This window comes from Aegilops tauschii, chromosome 6, assembly GCF_002575655.3.
Source record: "Aegilops tauschii subsp. strangulata cultivar AL8/78 chromosome 6, Aet v6.0, whole genome shotgun sequence".
NCBI lineage: Eukaryota > Viridiplantae > Streptophyta > Magnoliopsida > Poales > Poaceae > Aegilops > Aegilops tauschii.
Window position 1 is genome coordinate 353,140,396 of NC_053040.3, and position 24,748 is coordinate 353,165,143.

The window sequence follows — 24,748 nt, forward strand, 5'->3', positions numbered from 1 at the left end:
GCACCACGAGCGATTTGATTTTCTTGACCGGAAACAGCGTAAGAGAAAAAAACTGGCCGGCCGACCGAGTACTAGCGGGGGCGAAGACCGAAGGAACACTCCTGTATGCGCATACAGGAGTATAGCTTTTGCCTTTTTTTGAGAAAAGATATAGCCTTTGCCAGTGTGGGTTGCCGGGTGCTCATTTCGCCTCTACCTGGCCTTTTCGGCCCATACGATTTGATAGCCCAGTGCTACAGTACTTAAATGCAACACACCTCCGTCCTCTGCATCCCGTGCTATTTCCACGACGTCTGCCACGCGCCTGAGCCCGTAACTGCCACCAACGCGCGCTCGACGAGAGGAGAGACAGAGATGGCGCAGGTCTGGGCGGTGTTCCTGGCCGTGGGGTCGCTCGCCATCGGCATGCTCGGGGTGCTCGGCGTCTGGCTCTGCTACCTGTTCCAGGCCGTGGCGTTTGGCCCGCCCCCCGCCCCGCCGCCCGAGACGCCGGAGACGGTCGACGACGACGACGACAAGAACGGGCTATCAGAGGCGGAGCTGAGGCAGCTGGGCGGTGTCGTCCAGGCGGCGACCGCGAACGGCGAGGAGGAGGAGGAGGTGCTCTGCCCTATCTGCCTCGACGCCATGGAGCCCGGCCGCGCCGTGCGCGTCCTCCCCGGCTGCAACCGCGCCTTCCACCAGGACTGCGTCGACCGGTGGCTGGCCATCTCGCCGCGCTGCCCCGTGTGCAACGTCTGGGCCACGCCGCAGTCCCCGCGGGCCTCGCCGACGGCGGCCAAGACTGCTCCGGGTCCAGGGTGCTGACATGGGGCGCGCGCGCGCGTTCTTGGTTCTTGACGATTCTTGGTCTGCCTCTGAACCTCTGATTACGAAGCCTTCTTGACCAACTCTAGTTAGTTTTCTTGGCTCTTGTGAGTCCCTGTCTGCTAGTACATGGTTGTGTATAGGATTCTTGGACGGGAGACTGCATGTAGTTACTGCGATTCTAGAAAGAAATGAGTAGGCTTTTTGCAGATTTGGTTCCTTTTTCTTCTATCAGATCGTCACATTTGGCCGCATTGGGTCTGTTTGATGAACGAGAAGCAGTAGATGCTGTGAAGATAACAAATTATGATGTTGGATAGCATATCGATCCTATTAATCTGACGTTCTCCAATTCTGATTTTGTCGATTTTGATTCTTTCTTTGAGCTGTCGGTTGAAAACACACTGCAAACGTGTGCTTCAGAATCTGACGCGGTTACTAACATTTGCAACCTGAGATTACAATCTATGCGGTGCTAGCGTTATGCCTTCATGGTTCTTTAATGAGAAGATCAGCGGTTACTCTTCTGCTTAAGTTAATTTGCGATTAATTTTCAGATCAAATGCTCCATAGTTCGGTTCTTGTTGTTGGAATATTAGGCAAGTTCATGATTAATTCCAGTAAATAATTCATGACTAGAAGAGATACTAGCATGCAATAATCTAGCAAACTAGAAGAACAGCAAGACATGCATAACAGCAGCAAACACGTAACAATAGCTGTACAAACAGACATGAACAGATGATGTTGGACGTACTGATCGTTAGCTATTATGGGTGCGACAGTGTTGATGACGATGTTGGCGACGATCTGCTGCTGACGGCGATGAATACGACGATGAGTAGCACCGCCCGACTTGGACGGAAGACGACCCGTGATGACGAATTTGAGCAGTCGCGCACAGCGCTTCCCAAAAACCTAATTCGTCCTCTCCCGGTGCAGGATCGGAAAGACGAACGGTTCCGGAGACCTGCTCTCCCACGCGCCGATGCACGCCGGCGTTTGGGATGGGGTAGACTACGATGGCGGCGCAAGTTGTGAGATGAGGCAAAACCCTAGGTGTTTTTCGGTGTATCTCTGGCCGCAGCCGGTAGTTGTATATATATTAGGACCAGAGGCGGTATTGTGTCGCGACCACAATCTCAAACCGACTCGGTTTCTAATTCGTATACTTACCGGACAAGAAATCAAAAACTTGTCTGCCAAGACATAAAAATAAAACGGCAAAAGGAAGCTGCGCTCCTGCAAGGAGACGGACCGAATTTCGGCGGACCATTCACGCGCATGTCGCATGTACGCCGCCTCGCCTCGCCTCGCCTCGCCACGCCACGCGAGGCGAGCGAGCGCGCGCGTGTGGTTTTCCCTTTCTCTTCTCACACACCATTTAGAGTGGTGGAGAGAACCCACTATATAAAGAGGTCCAACTCTTCTTCAACTTCCAAGGTGGGACTAAACTTAGCACCACCACTTGCCATTTTACACATGGGCTTTGAGATTTCAGAAATTGCTATGGGCCTAGCCCATTAATTCTAACAATCCCCCACCAGATCTCAAATACCCATTTAGAGATTTGCCTTCTCTCACCACTTGTTTAATATACCAGTGTTTCAGCAGAGACTGTTAAGTTGAACTTCTGCCTAGAACTTTAAGCTACATCCATTCACAACTTGACAATGGACTATGCCTTGAATTGCTAGTTTTGTGTGAACAGGTTTCACTCAAAGTCTTAACCAGTACCTGACCGCCAGTAGGCTACCCCGCGGTTTGGAGCTTATACGTCATACTCCCTGGTCTCTTCGTGAGCTTACAAGAGATCACCCAAATCTCATAGACTGCGACGTTTACAGTCAGAACTCATATAGGTGTGTTCTTTCAAGACTGCTCTGTAGGACAGCATCTTTGCTAATTATAGCCAATAGAACCACATTAAGGCATGTTGCCAACCTGCCTTACAGATCTGAGCCTTACAGCTCTGAGAGTTTTGCATCTTCACTTGGAGACGATCATAAGTTATTACTCTCCTCAGTTAACCAATAGCTTGTTCTTCCCAGATCCTAATTCACGGGATCTCCGATCACAAAGGTTGGGTTACTACTATGGTGTAACATCTATGGGTCTCATACCCATCTCCCTCGATGCAATATCTATCACATTTCGTGATAGTCCCTTTGTAAAGGGATCTGCCAGGTTTTTATCTGTTTGTATATACGTAACAGTTATTACTCCGGAGTTTCTCAACTTCCTGACAGACTTCAAACGTCTTTTCACGTGTCTTGATGACTTTGCATTATCTTTAGAATTGTTTACTTTAGCGATAACCGTTTGGTTATCACAATTCATAAGAATAGCCGGTACAAGTTTTTCAACAACCGGCAAGTCCATCAAGAGCTCACGCAGCCATTCTGCCTCAACAGTAGCTGTGTCCAAAGCAGTTAATTCTGCTTCCATAGTTGACCTCGTCAATATGGTTTGCTTGCAAGACCTCCATGACACTGCGCCACCACCATGAGTAAATACATACCCACTTGTTGCGTAAAGTACATCAACATCGGAGATCCAATTTGAATCACTATATCCTTCTAGCACAGCAGGATGCCCTGAATAAGTAATTCCGTAACTCATAGTACCTCTCAGATAGCGCAAGACCCTTTCTAGTGCATGCCAATGATCATCACCCGGGTTGGACATGAACCTACTCAGTTTGCTCACAGCAAAAGAGATATCTGGTCTTGTAGCGCTAGCTAAGTACATGAGTGAACCGACAATTTGAGAGTATCTTAATTGATCTCTCGTTTCTTTCTTGTTCTTTCTGAGTGTCACGCTGGGATCATAAGGTGTTGGAGAAGGCTTGCTATCCATAAAACCGAATCGGTTCAAGACCTTCTCAACATAGTGAGATTGCGTTAATGTAATCCCACTCTCATCCTTAATAAGTTTGATGTTTAGAATTACATCGGCTTCTCCCAGATCTTTCATGTCAAAACTTTTTGATAGAAAAGACTTGACCTCATTAATTGCATTAATGTTTGTACCAAAGATCAGTATGTCGTCCACATACAAACATAATATGACACTATTGCCCCCACCATGGCGATAGTAAACACACCTATCAGCCTCGTTAATGACAAATCCTGCAGAAGTCAGAGTTCTTTCAAACTTCTCATGCCATTGCTTAGGTGCCTGTTTCAGACCATACAAAGATTTTAACAACTTGCACACCTTTCTCTCTTCACCCTTTACCACAAACCCGTCAGGCTGATCCATATAGATCTCCTCTTCCAACTCTCCATTGAGAAAAGCTGTCTTTACATCCATTTGATGAATGATAAGACCATAAGAGGCAGCCAAGGAAAGTAACACTCGAATGGTGGTCATTCTAGCAACGGGTGAATAGGTGTCAAAGTAATCTTCGCCTTCTTTCTGAGTGTAGCCCTTGGCCACTAGCCGCGCCTTGTACTTATCAATAGTACCATCAGGCTTTAGCTTCTTTTTGAACACCCACTTACAGCCCACAGGTTTACAACCATATGGTCTATCAGTTAGTTCCCAAGTTCCATTAGAAAGAATTGAGTCCATCTCATTATGAACAGCTTCTTTCCAATCATCTACATCCAGAGATGCATATGCTTCTGCAATCGTCTTGGGTGTGTCGTCCACAAGGTATACAATGAAATCATCACCAAAGGATTTTGCAATCCTTTGTCTCTTGTTCCTTCTAGGAACTTCATTGTTATCCTTCTCAAGGACTTCCTCATGTGATTGTTCGAACTCAAGGACTTCCTCATTGAGATTTCAGAAATTGCTATGGGCCTAGCCCATTAATTCTAACACTTGTTGCTTGTTCTGTGGCATATTGGTTATCTTGTGATATGTGTGAATTATGAGTACTAGCAGAGCTTGAAGCTTAAATTTCCTTTACATAGTGTTGGGTTTCCTCAAATGTCATTTTTTGTTCAGAATTGGGCATCACTATCTGTGGTTTGTTAGGTATTGTCAGATGCTTCAGAATTTAATTTACTTGTGTGAATGAGTCATGGAGCTCATGAGCTCTTAGAAGGCAATGCTCAAGTTTCTTGGTTTTGGACATGTTGCTGCTTTATCAGCCTGCCCTCCCATGCTATTCTTTCAGTCTAATAAGCTAATCTGCAGCCTGCTTTGTTAGGCGAACGACTAGATTTATCTAGCTCTGGTAAATGAACGCTGGTTCAGCTAAGTGTACTGGCTACTGAAAATGGGAATCTCAGATGCTTTTTAGTCAGGTATTTGATCACCAATGGTACAGTTCATACAGTCATACTTCTGCATGATGTATTATTCTGTTACACTAACCAATGTCCTCACTGATCGGCTTGAAGTAGGGTCGTTTTTGAAGTGGGAAAGTGGGATTCCTGAGCGGCTGTTCTTATCATTCAGAAATCAAGACATCACTTTTAAGTTTTAACCAATATACAGACTGGATGTGGCGGTTTGAGTTAAAAGCTTCTCGAATTATGGTTTAACTGACAGACCTTTGTCGTCCTTGAACTTTCGTGTTAGCATGTGAACTTTGCAAAGCATTGTGTGGTGATGATCCGGCGCTTGTATTATTCATCGAGGGCGAGTATTGTTCATTGTTTTTTGAAATAGCTCAGCACTCATGCTGAATGGTCATCAGAGGGTGTTACATTTCTTGGTAATTATCCATATCCAGTACGCTTTCAGTGGAGATGTGTATTTAGCCTGTATTAAGATATGTCTGGTAATCTTTACAATGAAGTCCATGACCCAGTGGCATGGCTACAATTCAACACCAGCAGTCTAACGCACTCACGGCCGACAACCTTATATCCTAGGCCCATAAGGACAAGCAATTGCATACTCATGATCCAAACTCGGATGCAATCATTACGAGAAAGTGAAAGAGTTTAGAATAGAGTGCTCCAAACGGTACGTACATGTACATCCCACTAGCAACATTCCACTAGAGACTTTTTACGGTACATTATACTACTCAACATAACAGGTAGTATTAAGTTAATCCAATGGTCAGTATGAGGCGGTCAGATTTTGGCTTAAGGACATATTGGTAATTTTGTTTCCTCTAAGTAATTATTACACAAATCGCAGACGATAGACGCCGCTGCAGCCCTCCGTCCCCAATGACAGCCAGGTCCCGCCCCATGTTCTTGGCCATCCCGAAGCTGCCTGCAGGCTGGCGCTCTTAGGAGCTCTGCCATCCCGACACCGCCTGCACTCCTCCCAGCGCATTGCAGCCTACCCTGCCTGCATGCCGCCGACGGCGGCACGAACTAGCAATTGTAGCATGTAGCAAGTTCAACGGAGCGGAGTACTTGCCATGATATGGCCTCGTATTCTAGTGTCTGCAAGTTCATTCATGGGACCGACTGGACAAGGTCTGGGCCATGCGGCCGGAGCGACGGCGTCGTCTCCATGTCAGCGACTCTGCTCCAGATTCCAGAGGCTCGATGGGAACACCATAGACCAGGTAATCTAGCCACGGACCATGGCAGGCAAGGCCAGGACGGGGGCATGCGGCCGGGGCGACGCCCTCACCTTCGTCGTCTCCGTCGGCGAACCGCTCCAAATTCTGTAGGCTCGAGGGTAACACGAAAGGCATGGCATCTCGCCGCCGCCGATAGCTAGCTAGGCCAGTACGGGGGCGCTGGCACATGGCGGGCTGGACGGGGGCGACGAGCGATGATGGTGCCGGCTGGCAATGGCGATGGCAAATGAACAGCTGCGGGATGAAGAATTACTACGTGATATTTCAGGTCCGCCCTCCACTTGTTTTTGAGGGGAAGGTGCCTGGGAGATTGTCGTGGAGTTGTCACGGCAGCTGTCCTCGAGTTAGGACTTAGTCGTGGGGCCATCGCAACTAGGAAGCTTGAAGGGGTTATGCGGGACAAGGAACACGAGGGTTTATACTGGTTCGGCCCCTTACGGTGAAGGTAAAAGCCTACGTCCAGTTTGAGGGGTTACTGATTAGGGTTACGATCGCCAGGGAGCTAAACAGCTATGCTCGGCTCTCGATGAGATTGTTGTCGCCCTTGAACCGCTGCCGGGTCGTCCCTTTATATAGGGAGGCTGACGCCCAGCAGCCCTTAGAGTCCCGGCCGGCTCATAAGAGCGTCCGGCTCGGACTCTAAACTATACTTGCCTTACACTACAAGTCTACTATAATAATGATTGTAACTACAGGCCCTAAACTACATCCGGGTCTCAGCCCATCTCTGGCCCATCGTCTTAAAACTTGGCTCCGGGCTTCTGGCAATGACCATTCGAGTAACCCGGCCTCTCCTGGCGGGTGACTCTAAGGTCTATATCCTCAACATTAGGCCCCAGGTTGATTTGAGCCGGCTCATGTCAATCTTCAACTCTTCTGACAGAAAAAGTCTTCGACTTACCATTCATGTGAAGGCCATAACCCGGAGTGATGTCATCCTCTGGACTCCGGATAATCCGCCATGACGTCATCCTCCATTAAGTCCGTTTTTTACTCCGCCAGATCCGCAACGGATCTTTGCTTTATTGTCATTCCGAGAATCGAGGCGTCGTGGGGGGGGGAGATAATCACGCCACGGTCTCCTTGAATCTCGCGCCCACTTATGACTTCGCCTTATAAATAGGCCGGCCCAACGTGCTCTTCTCACGCTCCCTTTCTTCCTCCTCGCGCCGTCGCTCCTCTGCCCGAGCTCGTGCTCCGCCGCCGTCGTCTCGCCTTCGACCTTCGTCAACCTTGGCCGCTGCATCACCCTGACCTGGACCAGACAAACGGCGGCGACTCCCGCACCTCTTCAGCTCCGGTAAGTTCTCACCACCCCGTAGAGTAGATCTACAGTAGGGTTCCTCCAGTTCTTCATAGTTCGTTGCGGCCTGCGGTAGTTTTGTTTTTTACCACCCTTCTCTTGATCTTAACTCTGCGTAGAACCACTGCGGTAGAGGTTTGAGACCCATTTCACCTGCAAGAAACCCTCCTTTTACTGCATAAGAACCGTGTTCAACCTCAAGAACTTCTCCTGCCTCTCTGTTTTTTAGGTCTAGAAAATTTGCATTTCACCCGACCATTTTGATCCAAAAAAGTTACTGCAAAATGTGAAACCTGTTTTACCACACTTAGTAAAAACTACAGCCCTTGAATCTTGGCGGCTTATATTTCCGGCTTAAAGAAAAACACGCGCCGTAGAACCTCCCGGTTTAAAGAGAACCATGCTCTGTAAAATCCTCCGGCTTAACTGTAGTAAAGCCGTAAATAACCAATTTACTCCGAACCCCCTGCGGCTTAAATAACCCACCGTATCTGAATATATATCATTAGTCCCCTTCATAAGCCGCCATCTTAGTTTGAATGATAATCTCCGGCTTACAATTAACCCGGACACTTTTCTCTTTATCATAGACCACCGACCTTCACCATGCCTCCCAAGGCTCCCATCACTTGCAACTGGATGAGATCCAACGTTACTGACGAGACCCTGGCCAACTTCGTTAAGTCTGGATATCTGCCCAAGAAGGAAGTGATGTCCTACCGTGCCCCTGATCCGTCAGAAGAAAGACCACAGCCGAGGGACGGGGAGGTAGTGATCTTTGCGGACCATATGAGCCGGGGCTTCGCACCGCCCGGCTCAAAATTCTTCCGGGACATGCTCAACTTCTTTGACCTTCGGCCTCAGGATATAGGACCTAACTCCGTATCCAACATCTGCAACTTCCAAGTCTTTTGTGAAGTGTATCTTGGAGAAGAGCCGAGTCTGCTGCTCTTCAGAGAGCTGTTTTATTTAAACCGCCAAAATGAGTGTGCCAACGGGCCAAGTCTGGAATTAGGCGGCATCTCCATCCAGCGGCGTAGGGACTGTCTGTTCCCTTACGCAGAGCCGCCGAGCCACCCTAAAGACTGGAATATGACTTGGTTCTACTGCCAAGATACGTCCTCGGCAGATGAGAACCCACTGCCCGGCTTTCGCCCAACGCGCCTAGAGCCGACTCATCCGCTATCCGACAAACTGACTGCCGCGGAACGCCAGCCTCTGCTTCCAACGATCAATAAGATCAAGGCCCTGCTAGGCAACGGTCTGAACGGAATTGATCTGGTCCGGGTCTGGATCTCATGGCGGGTGATCCCATTAAGCCGCCGCCCCGGCTTAATGTGTGAGTATACCGGGCGAAAGGATGACCCGCAGAGGCACAGTCGCAATGATCTTCCAGAAGACGTTGCCGAGGAAGAGACCAAGGCTCTTCTAAACGAGAGCTTGGCAGATTGCGGAAGAACCGGGCTAGCCCCCTTCTGCAAGATCAATCCAGCCCCAGCGGTAAGCCGCTGACTTTAACCTTTCAACTTCTTTTGCATGTCACCTCGATCTGAACCATTTTAAGAATTCCTTGCTGTATTTCTCAGGCTGATGATAAATTCTGGCGGGTCAAGTATGACCATGAGGCGGCCAAGAAGGCCAGGAAGGCGAAGAAAGCCGCCAAGAAAACCGCCCCTCGCAAAAAGGGAAGCAGACCCACTGCTTCGGAGCTACTGCAATTAAGCGACAGCTCCGAGTCAGAGGTAATCCTTAAACCTTTAAAGTCTTGCTATATTTGTCGTTTGTTGTTGTCCGCCTTATCAACACTTTGCTTATTGACAGGATGACACCGGCGCCAGTAACCCGGTGGTTGAAGAGGTAATGTCACTTTCCTCCGACTCGGAGCCTTTGCCACAGCTGAAAGTCCGAAGAGTAACCCGGAAAGTAAGCTTTTCACATCCATTAGCTCATCAAGACCCTCAATTTCTTTTGAAGCAGCAGGTTCACGAAAGCCGGCGTCACACCCGGGCCCGCAAGGACACCGACCTCTCCGCCGGGTTACCCTACGCAACAAGGAAGCGTCGCACTGAGGTTTTTTCTCACCTGTACCCTTTTCATCCGTTGGCGGGTGTCATCCGTCAGCCACTCAACTCTTCTGACTCCAATTATCAGGAGACCTCCCCCTCTTCGGGTGACTCCATGCAGTCAAGTCTGCCGGCCTTCAAGACTGCACCCGGGTAATAACAATCTCCTTACATTATCTGTCTGTATTTACTCTTTGTATGCCTAACACTTCTGCCTTTTCAGTGCCCAGGCAAAGCTCACCAAAAGAGCAAAGAAGACCAGGTCAGCCGGAGTGCCAGACTTGCCTGAGCCGGAGGCGACGGCTCAAGAGCCGCCAGCTGCCTCCGCCCCCGAAGCCACCACTCCAATGGACACGGCGCCTGAGGCCCGTGCCCCGACTACCAAGACAACGACCGAAGCTTCGGCTAACCCGGAGGCCTCCGGCTCAGCTCCACCAGCAGACGACCCGGACGTGGTAATCACCCGGACGGAATTCGTTGAGCCGGGGAGACCGACCGCGTTGGCCAAATGTTCCGCAAAGGGGGAGTTACTGCAGCCCCACCGGGTGAACCTGGACCTCTCCGGCTACGCCGACTTGAGCATTGGAGAGCTCGTGTCTGGCTACATCAACCAAGTCCACAAGAGCCGGGACGCCGAGGTTGCCATGGTCAACCAGATCCAGCAAAAGTCCGAGGTACCCTTCTGCTGTCTTCTTACTTTTCTGCATAGTTACCTTTGCCATGCTAGCCCCCAAGTCGATGACTTATACTTGAATATGTTGTAGACTTTAAGTTCCGGCTTACGCAACTGAGCCAGTAGTACGTAGATAGATACGTTCAATATGCATTAGCCCCCAAGTGCCAAGTGCCTTTGCTTGGAAAGCGCTTGGGACTTATGTAACAACTGTTACTTAACCCGGAAACACATGCAGGCTGTTGGCAAGAAACTAGAGGCGGACCTTGCGGATCTTAAGAGCCGGCTGAAGACACAGGAGATGGAGACCCAGAAGGCAAACGCCAAGTTTGTCTCCAGCATCGCCGCTCAAGAGAAGCTAAAGACCGAGTTTGACGCTGAGCGAAAGGCCTGGGCTGAGGAGAAGGCCGCACTGATGACCCGGGCGGAACAGGCGGAGAAAGCGCTCTCTGAGAAAACCGCCGAGCTCTCCGGCCTAAAGCGCCAGGTTTCCCAAATGGTAGCCGCCATCTTCGGTAAGTCGCCTCACCGGCTTTCATCAAGTCTGTATATGTCATGATTCATCCTTGTCACCGGCTTATCTGATCTTGTTAAACAGGTCCCAGGAGTGCCAACCTCAACCAGAGCGTGGTCACCAAGTTAAAGGCCGTGTACACCCTGGTGGAACAACTCTACACCGGGTCACAGCGCGCCTTAGCTATGGTGGCCCTATCCAACGAGGTGCCAACCCATCTGGCCGAAGTTCTGCGTCGGCTCGCTGTTCTGCCGCAGCGGATCCAGGAGCTACGCCGAGCCTCCGCAAGAGCCGGAGCAATTGCCGCGCTGAGCCGGGCGAAAGCACTCCTGCCGGAGCTAGACCCGGCAGACATCGCCCTGGGTTACCCAAGCCTGAAGGAAGACGGCTCAGCTTTCGACCAGAAGGACTTCGCGGCATGTGTGAAGGCTGTACGCCCGGTGGCCACCCTCATCGGGAACGACACCGACTTAACCAAGTACCAGCCGGGTTATGATGCGGAGAATCAGAGGATTCCAACCCCTCGCTATGAAGCCCTCAATCTGATCCCTCCGGCTTGTCAGCACACCTTCGCCCCGGAGATTGACCTGGCCGGGTTAATTGACGAAGAAGCCCAGTTCGAAGCTCTCAGCGGCATCAACTGGAAATCATCAACCTTCGAGGTCTTGGGATCAGCCGGAGGAGAAGACAGGAATGAGCCGGGGACTTCGACTCAGCAGGCGTCATAAGTTAGCGGGCGGCTTATCAAACATTGTTCCATCTTTTAGACTTGAAGAATTATTGTAATAGAGTAGGTGCAACAGTTTATCTCTGCCGTGCCATCGTGCACGTTTTTAAATGCGAAAGTCCTTTGAATTTATCTCTTTGATGTTTTTCCGGGTCATAATCATCCCTTTGTTCTTCTCAACCTCAAAAGGTACCTTGAAGTATCTGCCTAAAAAGGTAAATCACAAGTCTCGAGGCGGCTTACCGCCCTGAGAATCAGGTGTTTGAGATAAATAACCCGGAAGATGAATCAAAAAAGACTGGTCCTTAATTATACTCTGAACAGAGCCAAAATAACACATTGAACAACCTGTGTGCATCTTTCGGTTTAAATAACCCGAGCAGTAAGGTTGATACCTTAACTCTGATTTACTTGCTTTAATGACACCCATGACGTGCAACTAACACTGTAAACCAAAGTTAAGCCGGCAATTGAGACCCGGCCATGCATACCTCAAAATAAATTTGTGAAAAAGCAGAAGAACTTAGGGGCTTCCGGTTCGAATACGACCAAAGACCCGGCCCCAAGGGGTTAAGCTAAGATTCGGATACGATCGTATAGCCCCCAGTGGGTGTGGCGATGCCAATCAAAAGGGTACCGACAGCTATGTTCTCTTTGGTTCGAATACGACCCATGTTTGAACAGGAAGCCCCCAAGTGATTCTTAAAATTGTTTAACGACGCTGATTCGAATACGATCCACGTCGGTTCTCAGAGGGGTTAAACTATGAGTCAAATATGACCAAAGGTAACTCCCAATGAGCTCGGCACTTTGCCAATCAAGTGGGTATCGACAGCTATGTTCTCTTTGGTTCGAATACGACCCATGTTTGAACAGGAAGCCCCCAAGTGACCTTACTGCTTACGGCTAGATTCGAATATGATCATAAGCCGGCTCCTCCTTTAAATCAGCATGTAAAAAAGCAACACACGCATATTTGGAGGAGAAAAAAGGACAGAGGTCCTGCTTTATTACTTATCATAATATATACATGTCTGAGATAAATATGTACACCACGAGAGCCGGTAGCTCAAGTGTAGTAAGGCCGAAGCTGAGCTATATTCCACGGCCGACGGGTCTCCTCCTCAGATTTACGCGAATCTTTATGCTCCCGCATATCAATGAGGTAATATGACCCGTTGTGCAAGTTCTTGCTGACCACAAAGGGCCCTTTCCAAGGTGGGGATAACTTGTGTGCATCTGTTTGATCCTGGATGAGCCGGAGCACAAGGTCGCCTTCCTGGAAGACCCGGGATTTGACCCGGCGGCTATGATAACGGCGCAGGTCTTGTTGGTAAATCGCTGAACGGGCTGCTGCCACATCACGCTGTTCGTCCAACAAATCCAGAGCATCTTGACGCGCCTGTTCATTATCCGTCTCAACATAAGCCGCCACGCGAGGTGAATCGTGACGGATGTCACTGGGGAGGACTGCTTCTGCTCCATAAACCATGAAGAAAGGCGTGAAGCCTGTAGACCTGTTAGGAGTAGTGTTGATGCTCCATAAGACGGAAGGCAACTCCTCCACCCAACAACCCGGCGTCCGTTGCAAAGGGACCAAAAACCGGGGCTTGATGCCCTTCAGAATCTCCTGGTTAGCTCTCTCAGCTTGACCATTGGATTGGGGATGAGCCACTGAGGAAACATCAAGTCGGATATGCTCTCGTTGACAAAACTCTTCCATAGCGCCCTTGGATAGATTGGTGCCATTGTCAGTTATGATGCTGTGCGGAAAGCCGAAGCGGAAAATCACCTTTTTCATAAATTGAACCGCCGTGGCTGCATCGCACTTGCTAACTGGCTCAGCCTCCACCCACTTCGTGAATTTGTCAACTGCCACCAAGAGGTGGGTCTTCTTATCCTTGGACCGTTTAAAGGGCCCAACCATATCAAGCCCCCAGACCGCAAAGGGCCAAGTGATTGGGATCATCCTCAACTCCTGAGCCGGCACATGAGCCCGTCGTGAGAACCTTTGGCAACCATCACATTTACTGACCAAGTCCTCTGCATCAACGTGAGCCGTCAGCCAATAAAAACCATGACGGAAAGCCTTGGCCACAAGAGATTTTGAACCGGCATATGGCCACAATCCCCTTCATGGATCTCGCGCAAGATCTCTTGACCTTCCTCAGGGGAGATACAACGCTGAAATGCCCCTGAAACACTGCGATGATGCAACTCGCCATCGATAACAATCATTGGCTTAGCCCGCCGGGTTATTTGCCTGGCTAGAGTTTCATCCTCAGGCAACTCTCCCCGGGTTATATAAGCCAGATATGGCATTGTCCAGTCTGGTATGACATGAAGAGCCGCCACCAGTCGTGCCTCCGGGTCAGGGATAGCCAAGTCCTCCTCTGTAGGCAACCGAACCGAAGGGTTATACAGGACATCCAAGAAAGTGTTAGGCGGCACCGGTTTTCGCTGGGAGCCTAGCCGGCTTAAAGCATCAGCCGCCTCGTTCTTCCTGCGATCAATGTGCTCCACTTGGTATCCCTGAAACTGCCCAGCAATGGCATCAACCTCGCGGCGATAAGCCGCCATGAGAGGATCCTTAGAATCCCAGGTGCCCGATACTTGTTGAGCCACCAAGTCTGAGTCACCAAAGCACCTTACCCGGCTTAAGCTCATATCCTTAGCCACCCGAAGACCGTGGAGCAAAGCCTCGTATTCAGCCGCATTGTTAGTGCAAGGAAACATCAACCGTAGCACATAATGGAACTTGTCACCTTTAGGGGAAGCCAATACAACACCAGCCCCCGAGCCCTCCAACTGTCTAGACCCATCGAAGTGGATAGTCCAATAAGTGTTATCCGGCTTTTGCTCAGGCACTTGAGACTCCGTCCAATCATTGATGAAATCCACCAAAGCCTGAGATTTAACAGCAGTGCGTGGCACATATTTGAGGCCATGAGGTCCAAGTTCTATAGCCCACTTAGCAATTCTCCCTGTAGCCTCTCTGTTCTGGATAATATCACCAAGAGGGGCAGAACTGACCACAGTGATGGGATGACCCTGAAAATAATGCTTGAGCTTCCGGCTCGCCATGAACACACCATATACGAGCTTCTGCCAATGCGGGTACCGCTGCTTGGACTCAATGAGCACCTCGCTGACATAATAAACCGGCCGCTGAACCGGATGCTCCTTACCCGCCTCCTTGCGCTCCACCACAATAGCCACGCTGACGGCTCGTGCGTTTGCCGCCACATACAGTAGCAAGGGCTCCTTATCAACCGGAGCAGCAAGGACGGGGGCTCTGCCAGTTGCTTTTTCAAATCCTCAAAAGCGGTATTAGCTGCATCATTCCAGACAAAGTTATCAGTTTTCTTCATCAACTGATATAGGGGCATAGCCTTCTCACCCAAACGGCTTATAAACCGGCTTAAAGCAGCGATGCGACCCGCCAAACGCTGAACGTCATTTATACATGCCGGCTTAGCTAGGGAGGTGATAGCCTTGATCTTCTCCGGGTTAGCCTCAATGCCTATCAGAAACCAAGAAGCCCAATAGTTTGCCTGCAGGAACACCAAAAACACACTTGGCCGGGTTAAGCATCATCTTGTAGACCCGGAGATTATCGAAGGTTTCCCTCAAGTCATCTATCAGGGTTTCCTCCTTGACGGATTTAACCACAATATCGTCTACATAAGCGTGAACATTGCGCCCGATCTGCTTATGAAGACAATTCTGTACACAATGCTGGTAAGTCGCCTGTGCACACTTGAGTCCAAAGGGCATAGAAACATAGCAGAAGGCTCCAAAGGGAGTGATGAATGCCGTATTCTCCTGGTCCTTAACTGCCATCTTAATCTGATGATACCCGGAATAAGCATCCAAGAAACTTAAGCGTGCACAACCTGCCGTAGCATCAATGATTTGATCAATACGGGGGAGAGCAAAAGGATCAGTCGGACACGCCTTGTTCAAATCCGTGTAGTCCACACACATCCGCCAGGTGCCGTTCTTCTTGAGCACAAGCACCGGGTTAGCCAACCATTCTGGGTGAAAAACTTCAACAATAAACCCGGCCGCCAAGAGCCGGGCCACTTCCTCACCAATGGCTTTCCGCCTCTCCTCATTAAACCGTCGAAGGAATTGTCTAACTGGCTTAAACTTCGGATCAATATTGAGAGTATGCTCAGCGAGTTCTCTAGGTACACCTGGCATGTCAGAAGGCTTCCATGCGAAGATGTCCCTATTCTCACGGATGAACTCGATGAGCGCGCTTTCCTATTTTGGATCCAGATTGGCACTGATGCTAAACTGCTGAGATGAATCCCCTGGAACAAAATCAACAAGCTTAGTTTCATCAGCCGACTTAAATTTCATCGCCGGCTCAGCCTCCGTAGTCGGCTTCTTTAAAGAAGTCATGTCTGTTGGGTCAACATTGTCTTTGTAAAACTTCAACTCCTCTGTTGCACAAACAGACTCTACATAAGCTGCATCACCTTCCTCACACTCGAGAGCCACTTTTCGGCTGCCGTGAACCGTGATGGTCCCATTGTGACCCGGCATCTTGAGCTGTAAGTACACGTAACACGGTCGTGCCATAAACTTGGCATAAGCCGGCCGTCCAAATATAGCATGGTATGGACTTCTTATCTTGACCACCTCAAAGGTCAATTTCTCCACCCCGTAGTTGTTCTCATCACCAAAAGCCACTTCTAGTTCGATCTTGCCGACTGGATAAGCCGACTTACCAGGTACCACACCATGGAAGATAGTGTTTGACTGGCTGAGGTTCTTATCAACCAGCCCCATACGGCGAAAAGTCTCATAATAGAGGATGTTGATGCTGCTACCTCCGTCCATGAGTACCTTTGTGAACTTATAACCTCCCACCTGAGGAGCTACCACTAAGGCCAAGTGGCCCGGGTTATCCACCCGGGGAGGGTGATCCTCCCTACTCCACACTATAGGCTGCTCAGACCATCGCAAGTAGCGTGGAACCGCCGGCTCAACAGCATTAACAGCCCTCTTGTGAAGCTTCTCGTCTCGTTTGCACAAATTAGTGGTGAACACATGATACCGTCCACCGCTAAGCTGCTTTGGGTTGGTCTGATAACCCCCCTGCTGCTGTTGATGACCCTGACCAAACTGTTGATTAAAGCCCCCTTGACCGTTCTGAGGACCGGAATTTGAGCCGCCGCCCGGGCCATGAAAGCCGCCGGCGCCTGAGCCGCCGCCCGGGCCATTGTAACTCTTAAAGGCCTTCATGATCGCGCAATCCTTCCACAGATGAGTCGCTGGCTTCTCTCTAGCGCCATGCCTTGGACAAGGTTCATTTAACAGCTGCTCCAGTGTTGGACCTGACCCGCCGCCTCGGGGAGGGGGCCTCCCCTTGCGTCGCTGGTTATTACCTTGGGAGTTGGCGTTGGCTACAAACTCTAGGCTGCCATCGGCCTTACGCTTGCCTCCTCCTTGATTCCCCGGGTTAAACTGAGGACCCTTGCCGTTGCCATTCTTCTTTCCCTTCCCTGCCCTTTCATCGTCTGAAGGGGGATCCTTGGTACCATCGGAATCGGCGTACTTGACAAGAGCCGCCATTAGGGTACCCATATCGGTGCAGTCGCGCTTGAGCCGCCTGAGCTTCATCTTAAGGGGCACAAAGCGACAGTTCTGTTCCAACATTAAGACTGCAGAGCCGGCATCCATCTTATCTGATGAATGTATGATCTCCTTGACCCGGCGAACCCAATGGGTCGTGGACTCACCCTCCTGCTGCTTACAGTTAGTCAAATCCACAATTGACATAGATTGCCTGCAGGTATCTTTGAAGTTTTGAATGAACCGGGCTTTCAGCTCAGCCCAAGACCCAATGGAGTTCGGCGGTAACCCTTTCAACCACGTGCGGGCAGTTCCATCTAACATCATGGTGAAATATTTGGCCATGGCCGCCTCACTGACCTCCAGCAATTCCATAGCCATCTCATAACTCTCAATCCAGGCTGCAGGCTGTAAGTCCGCTGTATAGTTAGGCACCTTCCTAGGGCCCTTGAAGTCCTTAGGCAGACGTTCATTACGGATGGCTGGTACCAAACAAGGGACACCCCCGGTCCTGGTAGAAATACCCACGTCAACGGACGTCGTCGGATAAGCCGGGGGGGTCTGATAAGCCGTCAATTGAGGCGCCTGCTCCGCCTCTTGCCGCGCTTGGTCTGTTGCGTAGAAGGCTCCATTATGAGCCGGGCCATGGCCAGGGGGCGGGTCATGGCGTCGGACATTACTTGAACCGGTTGCGGAGACCATGTGCCGGCTGTAACTCGGGCTCTGGCCTGGACGAGGGGTCGAGTGGATCCTGTCGCGGCTGTAGGAGTACGCCTCTTGCTGCGCTAGTGCCGTCTGCAGGAGTTCCCTGACCCGGCGGGTTTCGATGGCCGCCGGAGAGTCGCCGTCAACGAGGAGAGCCGCCAGCCGTGCTGCCGCAGCTACCATGTTCTCCAGCGGGTTATCATAATGACCCGGGGGTATTGGCACATACTGAGGCGGGGCAGGGGGCACCTGGGGAGGCCCCATCACTCGTGGCTGAATAAGGGGTCCAGACCCGGGCGCAATGACCTCTGGCGGGTTACTAGACCCTGCACCCGGCGTGTTGAAGAGATTGCGTGGATCGTAAACCGGCGGGAGTCGAGACTAGGCCTTCTGATGCCTCCTTCTCATGACCTCGTTGGTCGCGTTCTGATCCATCGTGAGTTGAAAGGACTGCGCCTGAATCAGCTGAGTCCGGGCGTCGAGAGCCGCCCGCTCCGCAGCCAGCCTGATCCCTTCCGCTGCAAGATCCTCTTTGGCTTTTATCAAATCCGATTTTAACTGTGCCACCTCCGCATCATGCTGAGCTTGATTCGCCGGGTCAACCGTGGCGGTTAACAGGGCCGTCATCTTGTCCGTGAGATCCATCAGCACCTGAGCCGGAGAAGGCACCGGGTTTCCCGATCCAGCAGCGGGGTTCTGAACAGGCTGCGCACCAGCCATAAAAACTCCAACCTGACTTGGCGGCTCAAAGAGGTCCGGAATACTGTCGCCGTCGGAACAACCCATGAGCCCGCCATCTTGAAGTTGGTACAGCGAGTTTGATTCATCGGTGGCCGACTCGCCGTCGGAGCCGGCGGCCGTCTCATCACCGGATCCAGATCGATCGGTGAGTCCTCCATGGATACACCCCACAAAAGCATGCTTTAAGGCAGGCCGGGCCCGGGCGGGTCGTGCACGCTGAGCCGTTTCGATGAGATCGGCGCAGAGATCCGGCTCGGGGCCCGGCTCACCAATCTTGCCAATGAAGACATGAATTCCGCCAAAGGGGACCCGGTACCCGTACTCAATTGAGCCGGGCGTCGGGGCCCCAGTCCGCATCGTCGATGTAGAGCTTGCCGCGACGACTCTTGGTCATCCGGCCCGCAGCGTATCCCTTGAGCCCTTCGAAGCTGCCCTTCAAGAACTCAGATCCACCGTGCGCGTTTGTTTAGTTAATATACTACCGAAAATCTAGAGTAGTATTGTATCATCTGGACCGTCGAACTATAGAAATAAACGGTCTATATTGAGCTGATGTACCGTAAAGGTCTCTTCCACTAAGTAGGAGACGGAAGTTGGATCGTACACATACAGTGGTTGGTGCTTGCTAGAGGGCGGTCCATGTCAGCAGAGTGCGTGCACTCTTCCTGAACAGAAGCCCGAGAGACAGATGGTTGAGAAGAGTGGATAGGCACCTGACATGTCACTCTCCTCATAAGCTTGCTGAGCTGAACTCAACTCTGTAGAGAGGGAGAAGACGATCAAGGGTGCGCGGCAATGAAGATGGCGAGCAGTGCGCCCCTGTGTCAGCCTCATGGTCCTTGTGTTCGTCGGGGAAAGATGGCAGGCCCGGTCCAGAGCATCACCCGGGCGGAGATCGACCGTTTCTGGAGCAGAAAGAAGCTGGAGGAAGAGGAACGCCGGCTCGATGACGAGAAGGAGGCTGCAAGGATCAAACTCAAGACTCTCAAGGCAAGTATACTTTTACCTTGTCATCGGTCAAGAATAATCTGTGTAATAATTTGATGATCCCATTTCATTCACTACCTGGTTTATACTTAATTGCATACCTCTTTTAATCGCAAAAATAAAAACTGCATAACCTCTTTAAACCTCAGTATGAGACTGGAGTATTATACAAGTATACATGGAAAGAATATTGTATGACAGCGTCATTTTGATACCTTTGCCATTTGTGTTTGTATAACTAATTTGGATCGGCCAAACTGTGTTAAGAGCAGCAAGAAGAATACATGCTTTTTGAACAAAGGATAAACGGGATTATAGGCGAGAAAACAGAGACAGCCGAGATGATGGAGGAGGGAGAGATCGCCAGGAACATCGAGATACAAATTGGCACTCAAGGATTGGTAGGCTCCCATCTCCTGATGTTACGCGCTATTTTTCTTTCTTCGCTCTACTGGTGATCGTGATATGGTGCGCACACCTTAACAATGTCTGACTCTCCTGCATGGTTCGAAAAGAAATGGATGCAAAACTGAAACTTTGGAAGTGCATACTAACTTCTGAAATTTTGAAAGTGCAGGTGGAGGAAAAGCAGTTGTGCATATCTAAATGAACCAGCAGTAGCATCCATTGATGATAACAGGAGTTGGAAGGATAACACCAGATATACTCCACAGAAGATGCATTCAAGGTGCTCCCCGCCAGCACTTTACCAGATGAACTTGACTGCTTTTGGGATCTTCTAGATGCTGACACCAAGGATAATGTGAAGCATAGGGATGCATTTTCCTTATGTGTCTCAATATGAATTTGAGTCAGATAATAAGTTTGATGAAAAGGGTACTTCTTGAGTCAAGCATGGAACAGCCTTATCATTTAGGAGTAGCATGTTTGGGAATGCAGTGAATTTTAACGAAGCTCTTTTATGTTGCTTAGACTACAAGAACTTGTTGGCCCCCAAAGCATCATCACAAGCTAATTGAATGCATATTCTGCTCGTGATAGTGGACACTCAAAATATCCATTACCAGTAGAATGGAAGTTCTAACATATATGAGTCGTGATTTATTTGAATCACTCCCCTTCGATCACACCCATTATATGCAGGATAGGCGTGCACGTATGCGTGCTTGAAGTTCAGAGCCCCAAATCATGATATACTCTGCAACAAATTACTGAACTCATGGGGTTTGTGATAGTATGTGAAATCAAGCAAATAGCCACCGACAAAAACAAAATGACAATGCACCATTTGCAATATAAAACATACTCCCTACGTAACAAAACACGTGTCGTGGTTTTAGTTCAAATTTAGTTCAAATTTGAACTAAAACCACGACACTTATTTTGGAATGGAGGGAGTAGTAATTTTGAGTTCTTGGCCATACAGGAATGTCTGAGAGAACAGTAGCACACAGAAGCTAACCAGAAACACTGCCAAAAGAAATTAGAAGAATGAATGGCACAAGAGCATCATGAACTTGTTACCAATCAGAGGAAAAAGTGCTTATGCGATAACCCCAAGGAAATATTTGACTCATCCAGGATTACCCTTCAAGCTGAACGAAGTACAATAAAACAAAAAAAAAGGAGGCTTCATTTCAGGCCTAGTACATAAAACAAAATAAAGAAGGTAAATGTGGAATTAGCAGAAAGGCAGAACACAAAGATAGAGCAAAACATTAATATAACATGTACTATACTTTTTTTGCAGTTCTAAGGTATAACTCAACAAAGATCCAAAGTATGTGAACTAATATCTCTAGAGAAATCTCACTTATGCAGCTAGTCATTCAGCACTATGCAAGGAATCCAATTAAAATAAATAATTTCCGGATTTTGTTGTATCCTCTAACAGCAAAATGCTGCAAATTTTACATGATGCCAAACACAGTAATTTATGCATGTATGATACAATATATGCAGTAGAAGCTAGAATTTCCCAGTCTGATAATGGTACAAAGAACAACAAAACCAACTGCCATAGTTGCAGAAGATTCCCAGCATTGCATCCCTCGATAAGCAGGTTTCACAGGCAAACCAATTACAATATTTCTGAATATGGAAATACTTCGCGTTTGCAGTAGGCTTGTAAATATGATGATTCAAAAGCTAGAGCCTACTACAAATGATTCTAAGCAATGACATAACTGAAGGGCACGAGGAGGCCAGGCCACACCAGCATACAACCATACAACCTCTCTGGAATCTGACTTCAATCGAATGAACATAAATACACCACACACAGAAAACACTCATCAGACTATTAAATTACAAATACGAAAGGGTAGTTGCGATAAAGTGGAAAAGTGCAGGTTCAATCCCAGTGTTTTACAAGAAATGTAATCTGGACCTTGTGCCCTAACTCTCCACAAGTCCACTCTCTATCGCTGCCCATCTAACCTGATCTGCGTTCTCAAATAAAAGGTTGCACAGATTTTGCACGAAAAGTCCAGCACACCTACTTTTCAGCTTCTGCTGCTGTGAAAACTGAACCACATCAAACAATTGTTTCGATGAATTCAAGGGAGATAACTGAATATTGAAACAGTCCCCATGATACAGCTCAAATTATCCGTTTCCTGTCATGTCAAGCATCTCATCAAGGCCCTTCAATCTCTGTAGTCCTTCACTAATTAAAAACTTAATCTTTTGCTTATCATCACAACTGCGATTTTTTTCAATCTCCGCCCGTACTGTCTGCCTCAACTCATCTGGACAAAGAACGGCAAACATAATTAGCAAATTTCAAAGATAACAGCACACAGCAGATAAAAGAGCAAGGTTTAAAAATGACAGACCACGAGCATGTTCAGGGGCTCGGCGAGTCATACGCAGTGCCTGCCTATAAAATTTGAGGACACGCGCACGCAAAATGAAAGCCCGTAAATCCATGAATTGAGCCATCGGAGAACACCTTACTTAATAGAAAGCAGTGATCATTCCATTTGGATCCTCCTGTCACACTGAATATTCAACAAGAATGGATATATGAGCAGCAAGTTATAGTACTTATAAAGGTATTTGGGCGCTTGCCTGATGTACAATTAGTCATTTGTGTCAGATAAATCCTAAGAAAAGTTTAAAATATTCACCAATAAAATTGAACAAGTATACTGTATACACGGATATGCTACTGCTTCTACGTCGGAAATATAATAAATTGCATCACCAGACACCCCTTCTAGAATGGCAATTATGCATTGACAATACATTTTGATGTTCTCAAGAATAACACCCAGAGTGCCTATGCTCTTCAGGAATGAAAATCAGCTGATAATGATCAGCCACTCAAACTTGTGCACCATGTCCAACTCGACACGCAGCAAAGAGTAAAAATGCACAGGCTACACTCGGGGGAATATCATTATGTTATTGACAGATTACCATAGTGCTCGATACTCAATAGCCTATCTGGACAACACATTTCCATCGTACTGTCACGGTCTTATTTTTGCTTGTTCAACAACCATGATCACAGATTTACCTATACGGCCCAGAAATGAGTATGAGTCGGCTACTCGGAAAGCAACTCGTCTGGGGCATTTCAACCAACACCTAGTGCTCACACATACAGATGGGTTATATCAATGAACAACTGATAACTGCTCGTGTCACTCCAAAAGGAACTCCCACCAGCCTCTAGACAATCCAAAGTCCATACAGGTCACTCAAACGTCTGGCCATCGCAATGCCCAGGCAGACGCAGAATTTCCAGAGAACAATAAGTTTACAAATGGAAATCAAGGTCCATGAGCAATTAAAGTACGAATTAGTTATACTATTGGGAATCAACACGAACGGTTAAAAAGGACAAGTCAGGGGGGGGGGGGGGGGGGGGGTGTATTAAGGAGGGCTGCCTCGCTGCCGGCAGCCGCCGCCGCCGGAGTCGCCGTCGATTGCCGGGCTGGAGAGGGGGGCGGCTCTGTCGGTAGCAGCATACAGAGAGGGGACAGGAGAAAATGGAGAGAGGATGGAGGGAAGCACCTCGATGGAGGACACCGCCTGGTCGCTTGAGAGGGCACCGCTGCTCCCTGGGGCGAAGAACCAGAGAGGAGGTCGGATCGAGCGACGGCGGATCCGCGGTGGCCGGCGTCGGGAAGTCGACCGCACCTACACGTCCAGCCGCGCTGCTCCGAATCCAAGCCGGGCCATGTTTTTTTTTAAGGGTACCAAGCCGGCCATGTTTTTTTAGGCAACCTCACGAAGCTTTTATTAATTCGTCACAATGTTTACAAGGACGGATGGTAAATTTCTGGGATGTCCTAACCAAACATGGCGGCCACCACCGAGAGATGAAGCATGCTTCGCTAAGTTGTGAGCTTCAAAATTTGAGCTCCTAAACTCATGACTGAAATTAAAAAAATCAAAAGCTAAAGAATGTTCAACTATTTCATGAATAACTGCTTCATAGCTTGCCAAATTCTCCTTATGTATGTCTTGCACCACCGTTTTGCAGTCCGAAGCAACTTGGATGCGCCTCAAATAGAGATCATCTGCCAATGCGAGCGCTTCTCTGTTGGCTAGGGATTCCAAAGTCGGGGGATCCACAATATATCTAAAAGAAAGAGTCGACGCTCCCATAAATATATCTCTGTCATCTTTGTAATTGACCCCGACTGCCCCATCATAATTGGTTACCGCTGCATCGACGTTGAACTTCGCGTCACCTGATGGCGGGGCGAGCCATCTCGTTGGTCTAGCGCTGGTCGGAGGGGCCATCGGTGGTTGCCTGTTATTGATCACTTGTAGCTCCCCCAAATATTTAGATATGAAGCTATTAACAGAGTAAGCCGGGCCATGTTTTACTACTGTTCTCTGCACATGATGAGTAGAGAGATGGGCCGAACCGAACTGCAGTATAGGCCCATAAGACCAGGTTTAGATCATCTGAATTGAAACATTTCTCCAAGTCCCCCAAGAAAAACATTCTCAAAAAAAATCTGAATTGAAAGGTTACCTGAAAACACCTTGTATTTTGAGACGAATGTAGTAGCAACGAAGCTGGAAAGAGATGGTTAGGCAGTCGATGACATAGATTAAAAAGAGACATCCAATTCGCAGTAATACCAAATGCAACTCAAGTTTGTCTAAAAAAAAATGCAACTCAAGTTGTCTCAAAAAAAAAATGCAACTCAAGTA

General features: G+C 48.9%; 2 protein-coding genes and 1 long non-coding RNA gene across 3 annotated transcripts; 2 read left to right on the forward strand and 1 right to left on the reverse strand.

Moving 5' to 3' along the window:
• Nucleotides 1–291: 291 nt before the first annotated feature.
• Nucleotides 292–1,144, forward strand: LOC109780676 (uncharacterized). The gene has a single exon (XM_020339253.2). The coding sequence runs from the start codon at nucleotides 355–357 to the stop codon at nucleotides 805–807; it is 453 nt and encodes a 150-aa protein (XP_020194842.1). The 5' UTR covers nucleotides 292–354; the 3' UTR covers nucleotides 808–1,144.
• An 18,736-nt stretch (nucleotides 1,145–19,880) lies between these two features.
• Nucleotides 19,881–20,523, forward strand: LOC120965869 (uncharacterized). Its single transcript, XR_012186862.1, has 2 exons — nucleotides 19,881–20,010; nucleotides 20,187–20,523. It is a non-coding gene; the product is annotated as an uncharacterized lncRNA (long non-coding RNA).
• A 1,354-nt stretch (nucleotides 20,524–21,877) lies between these two features.
• Nucleotides 21,878–23,788, reverse strand: LOC109780677 (uncharacterized). Its single transcript, XM_020339254.4, has 3 exons — nucleotides 23,594–23,788; nucleotides 22,408–22,572; nucleotides 21,878–22,320 (listed from the first exon to the last, which is right to left on the reverse strand). Exons 2-3 carry the CDS (start codon nucleotides 22,511–22,513, stop codon nucleotides 22,178–22,180), a joined length of 249 nt encoding a protein of 82 aa, XP_020194843.1. The 5' UTR covers nucleotides 22,514–22,572; nucleotides 23,594–23,788; the 3' UTR covers nucleotides 21,878–22,177.
• Between the last annotated feature and the right edge of the window lie 960 nt (nucleotides 23,789–24,748).

Coding starts and splice junctions, on each gene's coding strand:
- LOC109780676 (XM_020339253.2), top strand. CDS start 355: ATGGCGCAGGTCTGGGCGGTGTTCCTGGCCGTGGGGTCGCTCGCCATC.
- LOC109780677 (XM_020339254.4), bottom strand. CDS start 22,513: ATGGCTCAATTCATGGATTTACGGGCTTTCATTTTGCGTGCGCGTGTC. Junction 22,321..22,407: donor AGCCCCTGAACATGCTCGTG/GTCTGTCATTTT, acceptor TTCTTTGTCCAG/ATGAGTTGAGGCAGACAGTA.